Raw genomic sequence first — 9,031 nt, forward strand, 5'->3', positions numbered from 1 at the left:
ATCGGACCGTTCGATTATTCTACCATCAAATCGGACCGTACGATCTGTTTTTCCCTAATATCACAACAGCGTTAAGCTTTGTAAAGATTTTTCCAGTTTAATTCGGGTAAAACCCCGAGGTGCGAATCTTGATCTAAACCCTGGAGATGAAAAGTTAGAAAATGGCGCGTTGAAATGTTGTTAACTTGTTATAGATAAACACAGTGTTTCTCATTCTTTTTTGCAATTTAAGCAAATAAATGCTTGATCTCAGTTTTGGTGCTAACACACCCTTGTGTATGAGCATAACGACACAAAGAACACTGAGGGCAATGACACCATCATCATCATCATCACATACCCAAGATTCTATGGAGCAACAGAAACCGCAACAAACACAAAGGTTGCAAATTTACCCAAATTCAAATAATGGGGTCACGCCTTTTTGGAGAGGTACTCTTTCTTATAATGCTCTTGCTTGCAACTTCCCGCACAAAAAAGCTTTTTTTTTTTTCTTTGGGATTTTGTTTATTGGGTTCTACTTTGCAGAGAAGTATGAAAGAGAAGCCAAGAGGTATTGGGATGTCTTCTACAAGCGCCACAAGGACAAGGTAAAGGGTTGTTCGCTTGTTATTGTTTTATTTAGTTGATGATACTTGGTGAATTATTCTTTTTTTAATTAGTATTAATTATAAGTATCTTTTGCCATTGGTTTCATTGTTTTGGGAATTTGGATGTGCAAATGAATGAAGATAAGCTGAAATTTCTAATAATAAAATAAAAAGCTGAGATTTTTGTAGTTTATTGGTGAAAATGATATACTGAATTGGATTCGCAGTAATACCTAAAGACTAGACTAGTCTATTCTATACTCTGTTAATGCAAATGTCTTATTCCTTCACTTTGTATTTGGTTTCCTCTTGTCTGTGGTGTCTATTGACTATTGCTGTAACTGGATGATCACTCTTCCAAGTTTTCCACCCATTATCTGTGTTTCATGTTCAAGGCATTTGCTATAAGTAGTTTTGCTGTAGTGATGATTCAATTTTTTTTACAGTTTTTTAAGGATAGGCACTACTTGGATAAGGAATGGGGAGATTACTTTTCGGTGAGTGAGGAAATAATATCTTCAATTTTGATTTGGTTTGTTTTCTTTTTAACTTTGATGCTTGCAGTACTGACAATTTAAGCAATTTTTTGCTTGAAAATAATTTTTAGGGAGAAGGAAGAAAAGTGATTTTGGAGGTATATTACTTGCATTTTCTTCTTTCTTGGCGTTTATGAATGGAATTCATTTTCTGTCAAAGTCCTGTTTAGTAGTTCTTTGTATTAGTAAGTTGCTTAATAGTCAGAGCTATTTACTAAACAGGTTGGTTGTGGAGCCGGAAATACTATATTTCCAGTGATAGCATCTTATCCAGATGCTTTTGTTTATGCATGTGATTTCTCGCCACGGGCTATTGAGTTAGTTAAGGTCAGACATCTTCGTTTTGTAAACTTCCTCTCCATTGTAGCAATTTTGCTGTCTGCTTCTTGATTCGTTCCTGATCTGTTGATATAAAAAAAATGTATGGTAATCGGTAATTTAGAGTGGCAAATAGATGGATCATGAATGTTGGATTGGACCATAGAAGATCAATAAAAAAAATAAACCATTATATCATTTTGATTTGTTATAAAATTGTTAAAACATCCAACAATATTAAATACTATTAAACTGAATTCAATGGGTAAATAGTATTAAACTAAATTCAGATATAGATGGTTTTGATGGATGATAGAGTAATGGACGGTGGACCTAATTGCCACCTCTTCTGATATGATTCATTGTGCCGGAAAATGTAAATCCACATCCATACATAGTATTGGAGCATTGGTCTAAACCGTGTTTGACATGAACACCTCCAGGTTAGCAGTATGTAGTTCCCCGTTCGTAACCTCAGTGTCTATTGCTCAGTGATCCGCTAACTCAATCCAATTACCTGTAAGACTTGGGAATTCATATTTCTATTATGGAAAAAGAGTGCATTAACTGCATTTGATATATGTTGATCAAAAACAAATTTGTATCTCCTAAGCTTCTCTCATTTATAAAAGATAAAATAAAATAAAAGGAGAAATATTGTTTATTTTACAGTATTCCAAATCCAACTGAAGCGAAGTTGTTACATTTATTTATGTAATTATATTTTTGTTTGTAATTGTAGACGCATGAAGACTTCAAGGAGTCCCGTGTTAGAGCTTTTGTCTCTGATTTGACAGTTGATGATCTGTGCAAAGAAATTCTTCCATCTTCGGTTGATATTGTTACCATGGTACTTACATTGTGTATTGTAGAATGATTATGGGATCACATTTGCATTTCTTAGATGCTATCTGTCAATTTTTCGGCTTCATTTCACAAGTTTTGTGCTCTTGTTATTGAGAACTATATGTAGATCACTTGTTTAAGTATCTGACTTGGTAAACAGATATTTATGTTATCTGCAGTGTCCCCGGAAAAGATGCCTCTAGTATTGCAAAATGTTAGAAAAATTATCAAGGTAAGAAACTTTAGTATTCAATAATTGGATTTACATTTTCATAAAACTTGCTAGATAACTTGTTCACAGTTCATTTCAAGTGTGTTGAAATTCATGCCTTTCTCCATTTGCAGCCAAATGGATATGTGCTGTTCCGAGATTATGCCACGGGAGATCTTGCCCAGGTTGATTTTTGTTACCATATAATATTCTAAAGAATAGACTAGTGCTCAATTTTTTGTCCAGATAATTTTCCTTCTGATATTGACTTCTCTTTAATAATTGTATGAATCGAAATTTACTTCTTTTTCTTGTTCATATCAAAGTGAATAAAATAAAACATTGCAACTTTTAGGTTTGATAACTATACCAAGGTGGTTAGAGTAGGATGCATAGAGGTTTGGTTGATACGGTTCGGATGGTTTACAGTATAATATAAGAGAAAAGGAAAAGTTACGAACTATAGTGTGTTGTTCGGGGAATTGTTTAATTCCAAATTTTGATTGACTATTTCTTTTTGTTTGAGCTATGATGATTCATGTGATACATATTTTCTGTTCCATAGGAAAGATTTTCAGGGAAGGATCAAAAGATTAGTGACAACTTTTATGTCAGAGGTGATGGCACTGTAAGGTTTCAGTTCTGGCAATGTTATCTTACAACTTTGATCACCTAAATTTCTTATTTCCTAATGTAATGCTTTATTATTCTATCCAGCGAGCTTACTACTTTTCGAACGAGTTCTTGACGAATTTATTCAGAGAAAATGGTTTTGCTGTTGACAAGCTTCATGTATACTGCAAACAAGTTGAGAACCGTTCGAGAGAATTGATCATGAACCGGTAACTTTTCTTTTGCATAGTTTTATAGATGTGTGTTCCGCGTTCTTTCTTTTTGGAGAAAGGCATGTCACATTCATCCCTTTATTTTGGAACTACGTAAATTATCTTAAAATTGTCCCGAGACAGGGACGATTTTAATTTTTTATCTCTATATCCTTCTCCAAACATGTTGTCCCCAAGATTTCAGTTTTCTCTGTCTCAGGACAATCATGCAACCTTACCTTAGTGTTGTATATAAGAGTTATAATTTACTTAAGTTATGATCTTCATTTCTTCCCTCTTTTTATCCACTGCCTAAAAGTGAAAAAGCAATTTGGTTTTTCTTTCAATCTTCTCTTGACTGTAATAACCCTTTATAGTTATCCTACCGTGTTTGGTGGTTTCAGGCGTTGGGTCCAAGCTGCATTCCGGTTTACAGGGGATTTGAACTCTTCTTCTAGTAACGAAGCTGAGGGAAATTGTTCTGGTAGTTCTGAAGCGAAGCAAAATAGTTCGAATGGTAGTTTAAATGACACTGCAATTGACTTGTCTGAAGGTGTGGCATTTGACATGTTTGGAGCCTTACCTTCCAGCGATTATGAGGTAACAATTTTTCGCCTTTCATTGATTCTTTTAAGTTCTACCATAAAATTATCATATTCGAAGTCATCATTTTTTTTAATAAATAATTTGATGTATACTATCCGAGGCTGCTTTTAAAAGACGTTTCCATAAATTTTGAATGTCTGATGGCAATTTTGAATGCTACTTTTCCTCCTTGAATTTTCCTTTTAGATTATTGAGATCAAACTTAGAGGTTGGGATTTCAAGATTAGGGTACTTTCAAAACAGTACCAGCATACCTGCAAATCGACGGGCTTAATGCTGTGGGAATCGGCTCGATTGATGGCTTCTGTCCTCGCCGAAAACCCTGATATCGTTGCAGGGAAAAGGGTCTTGGAGTTGGGAAGTGGCTGTGGGGGAATCTGTTCTATGATTGCTGCTAAACATGCCGACCTAGTTGTTGCTACCGATGGGGATGCTCTTGCCCTCGACCTCCTCGCCAAAAATGTCTCGTCGAATCTTGAGCCTCCATTGCTAACCAAACTAATTACAAAGAGAATGGAATGGGGAAACAATGATCACATAGAAGCCATAAAAGAAGGGAATAAAATAGGGTTTGATGTCATCATTGGCACAGATGTTACATACATTCCTGAAGCTATATTGCCTTTGTTTGCGAGCGCCAGAGAACTAATTACTTCTGGCGCAAGCAACAAGCATGGTAATGTGCCTGCTCTGATTCTATGCCATATATTCCGTCGCGTAGATGAACCGTCCTTGCTTTCGGCCGCATCACAATTCGGGTTTAGATTAGTAGACAAGTGGCCGGCCGGAGTTCCAAACGAATCGTCTCAAGGCATTATAAGCAAATGGTTTTCAGATAACGGTTTATTGAATGAACTTCCTAGTACAGCATTAAACATATTGCTTTTCAGATTGGAGTGAAATGAGCTTGAATTGGAGTTGGTTTCTTCTTGATTCTTGTCTTCATTACAATACAAAATGAGATAAGTATCATGCAATTTGCAAAGTTAGATTCGTTTTTTACTACTTAAAAAACAATTTTGGTGCTTAATTATGTTTCAAATTTGATTCTTTTTGTATGTTTCAAATTTGGATATTTAGGAGGTATTTTGGAGCATTGTCCTGTGTATGTTGATTTGTTTTTGTTTTGTTTGTCCTTTTTTAAAGTTCATTTTTTTTTGTTCCCCACTTAGGGGGGACATTTTTTATTTTTATAATTTATAATATGAACATTTTTGTACGGAGAAAGCACGGTTATTAATTTTTTTGGGGGGTTTTCTTTTTTGTTTTAATTAATTTTTTCAAATGAATCATCTGCCAAAGTAGTACCAATAAGCATGAGAGGCTGAGAGCATATATTTATATAAGTTATCTCTGTGAATATAATGGAGGGTTACTTGTGAATTGTAATCAAAGATTTATTCTCTTAAGAGTTGAGAGATCTTTTGTTTCAAAAGAATTAGTCATTGTTATTATTTATTAAGGATTAATATTATAAGAGTTTAATTTTGATACACTCATAATATAAAAATTTACATAATTATTCAATTAAACTTATATATTTAAATAATTTTTTAAACAATTTAAAAATTAATTACTTTTGTTGATGTCAGAATATACTATTTGTTCTTTGTGTAATACTTTTTTATACTTACCGTGTATAAAAATTAGATTCATATTATAAACAACCAAATAACAATTTGCAAACTAATGCATGCCTATGTGGGAATTGCAAGTTAATTTAGACTAATAAGTTTCAAGGAATTGAGTCTTTTCTTTCTTTCTCTTAATATCTAATAAACTTGAAATGTAATTTTCTTTAAACCCTAGTATGGCATGACTTATATATGTGATATTTTTACTTATAGGAATTTTATACATTTTGATTGTTATGCATTAATAGCGTAAAAGAGTTTTATAATATCATATAATCTAGTATTTGTGTATAAATGATTTAGTAGCAAATTTAAATACCTTTGATATTGTAATAAATTAAGCACTGCCATAGAGTTATTAAGATTTCAAAAGTTTGAAATTAAATTGTTAGATAAAGATTAAATAATTATATATCTGACACAAAAATTCATACAATAGTTTCTTGAGTTTGAAGTATGAATTATGTATATGTTTATTTTTGTTTTATAATGAAATTTCATTTAAAAGAATTGAGGCAACAAAAATTAAACTTTAAACTTTTTTATTATAAATATTTTAATATTATATCATTATCCAAAAAAATTAAGTTATTAAATAAAGACACATAGATAATTATATATTTTTCTTAGTTCAACCAAACATACATTTAATAATAATATAGAGATTAGAGAGGCATATAAAGTGGCAAATTTTGCTAATGACATTTTTATTTAAATAAGATAATTTTTTTTTTTTGTTAAATGGATTGGATAGCCCCAATCTTAGGTATTACATTCATGCACTACACAATCACACAACACACACATTATATAAGTACATACTATTAATATGGTTCTATATTCCTTCAGGAGAATTTGAACTCGGTGTAACTCTATGTGAGACAAACAAAATTGCCATATGACTCAAGACTCGGCTGCAAGAAGATAAAATTAAACCAATGGAACTAGCCTCTTCTTCCATAAGGCTGATGAAGCCTCTCCCAAAAAAAAAAGAAAAAAAAAGGGAAAACAAGGACCACTCTAGCAAAAAGACACAACTGAATCCAGCACTTGCACCATCACTTTCTTTTTTCACTCAAATTGAAGCATTATTCCATGCATGTTTTCTTATAAAAAGACTAAAAAGAAGGCTTTAGCTTATATGTTAATTATATTTCCTATAACTATAACAAGTTTATTTTTATCTGCATGCACATATTCTTTATTTGGTTTTATATTTACAAAGGGTACAGCTCACTGCATTTAGAATTTTACCTTTACATTACAATATTATTGTGATGAGTATGTATCAACAAAAAATTCCTTAGTTTAAATATTATGCATTATTAATATTATCATCTTTACTTCCATCTTCAACAATAGCTTAAGTTCCCTAAACCAAAGGTAATTTGGTTAGGTATTATTCTTCATCCATTAGTAAAGTGAATCTTTAGCATTAATTACTTCCTTTTTTTTAAGAGAACCGCTTAGATAAAGACGTTTAAAAGTTTTTTTTTAAATATTTTTCAATAATTAAAATTTAACATATATAATCGATCAAATCATGTTTTTTTTAAATTAGGCTAGACAAATTGATTTAACCGAAAAAATGGTTAATCAAATTTTGAATTTGTCTAAATTAATATTATTTTTTTTATAAAGAATGACTACAATACCCTTATTATAGAGAATGATTAAAATAAAGAACTAAAATTTAGGATTCTCAAAATTAATATATATATAATAGAAATATTTTAGTCATTTTCTATAATAGGGTATTGTAGTCATTTTCTATAAAAAATAATATTAATTTAGATCAGTTCAAGATTTAATTTACTATTTTTCGGTCAAATCAATTTATCTAGCCTAATTTTAACAAAAAAAAACACAATTTAATCGATTATATGTGTTAAATTTTAATTATTAAAAAATATGTTTATAAAAAGACGTTTTCAACGTCTTTATCTGAGTGACTTCTTTTTTTCAATTTTGTTGGTAGTTTTCTGTCGGTATAAAATCTAATTGATACAGTAATTTTGGTGTGGGAAATTGGAGAAACAATATTTTAGTTGATTTTATTTTTCATTAGTTGTAATGTGAAGTTTTTAAAATTTCTATTAAAGTGTTTATTCTATATATTAGATAGATGATATTATAAAATGTTATCATATATATATACTTCAAATTTTAAATTCTATTAAAAGTGCACTAATGTAGAAACCTGTATAATAATAACAAATATTAATTAATAAGAAACTTTGTAATAATTTCTTTAACAAAAGGTAATATTATATATAACATGGAGTAGTGCATGAAATAATAAAAAAACTATTGTTATATATAACTTATAGAGTGGAAGAAGAATATTGAAAATGGAAGAGCTAGCAGTGTGGGAAATACTTAAAGGCAAAAGAATTTTCGCTATATTACAAACTTTAAATTACATAAGATAGTTTAATTTTGAGAAACATAAAAGAAATTCAACATATTTTATAAAAATGTAACTTTGATATAATGATAATGTAAAGCAATTTTACACGTGTATTTAATCACATAATACTACGCTAATAAAAATAACTACTTTTTACATTGATTGCGTGAATAATTATTAAAAAAACTGATGTGATTAAATGTGATTAAATATCTGTGTACTTCAATCACCAAAAAAAATATTTATGTATTGAAAAAGTATGAGGAGTTAATGAAATATTTATACAATGTATACAATGGAGGTTTAGAGAGTATTAGAGATATAACCATTAGTGCTATCTTTTCCCATCAACTGAAGTTTTTGAGATGAGTAATATCATGACATGGTATTAGAACTCTAAATTGAAAAGTCAAGAGTTTGATCATTGGTGAATCCCAAAATTAGTTTAAATTTTTGGGAAGATGTTTATTATCCCTAATACTCGGATGGTTATTCTAAAACTAAACTCAATTTATATTATTATCTTTCACAACTTCTTTCCATTATTTAGTAATGACAAATTTCATAACCACAATTATATAACATTTTTTTGATAAGCCACAATTATATTTTTCATAACTTATTCTAACGTTTAATTATTTTCTTTTAATGACAAATAATAACTCATACTATAACCAATGGTCCCATAATCATCAAAAATATCAAAACACCATTATTAAACTTAAAATTACTCCTATATTACATTTCATTTTCAACACCAAACCCCTTTAAAATTTAGTTAGAAGTCTTCTTCTTTATTTATACCAAGTCTTATTCATGCTCAATTTCAGTCCTATCAAATAATGTTGGAATCTTGAACATGTGTATGGCATAGAAAAAAAAATAATTTCGACAAATAGACACTGCACAGATATCTCATGACATGCATAGATCAATCACATTCTTATTAATGAAGATTGATCTGAAACTGAAAGTTACATGCAAGTTGCGTTCAGATTAAATCATAAACAACTAATGTTGGCTTGGTATAAATATTTGTGTTTAATTTGAACTTTT

The 9,031-nt window shown here is 30.2% G+C and overlaps 1 protein-coding gene across 3 annotated transcripts; it reads left to right on the plus strand.

Annotated features, from left to right (window-relative positions):
* Positions 1-87: 87 nt before the first annotated feature.
* LOC107495618 (uncharacterized) lies at positions 88-5,157 on the plus strand. Of its 3 annotated transcripts, XM_016116784.3 has the most exons (12): positions 88-432; positions 529-590; positions 1,037-1,087; positions 1,198-1,224; positions 1,349-1,453; positions 2,187-2,294; positions 2,451-2,522; positions 2,636-2,686; positions 3,067-3,129; positions 3,219-3,343; positions 3,730-3,925; positions 4,118-5,154. In XM_016116784.3, exons 1-12 carry the CDS (start codon positions 240-242, stop codon positions 4,829-4,831), a joined length of 1,767 nt encoding a protein of 588 aa, XP_015972270.1. In that variant the 5' UTR covers positions 88-239; the 3' UTR covers positions 4,832-5,154. The 3 variants fall into 3 exon arrangements, with proteins under 3 accessions (XP_015972270.1, XP_052118530.1, XP_052118531.1); XM_052262570.1 differs by lacking the exon at positions 1,198-1,224 and having other exon boundaries at positions 4,118-5,156; XM_052262571.1 differs by lacking the exons at positions 1,037-1,087; positions 1,198-1,224 and having other exon boundaries at positions 4,118-5,157.
* Positions 5,158-9,031: the final 3,874 nt, after the last annotated feature.

This window comes from Arachis duranensis, chromosome 6 (assembly GCF_000817695.3).
Source record: "Arachis duranensis cultivar V14167 chromosome 6, aradu.V14167.gnm2.J7QH, whole genome shotgun sequence".
Classification (NCBI taxonomy): Eukaryota; Viridiplantae; Streptophyta; class Magnoliopsida; order Fabales; family Fabaceae; genus Arachis; species Arachis duranensis.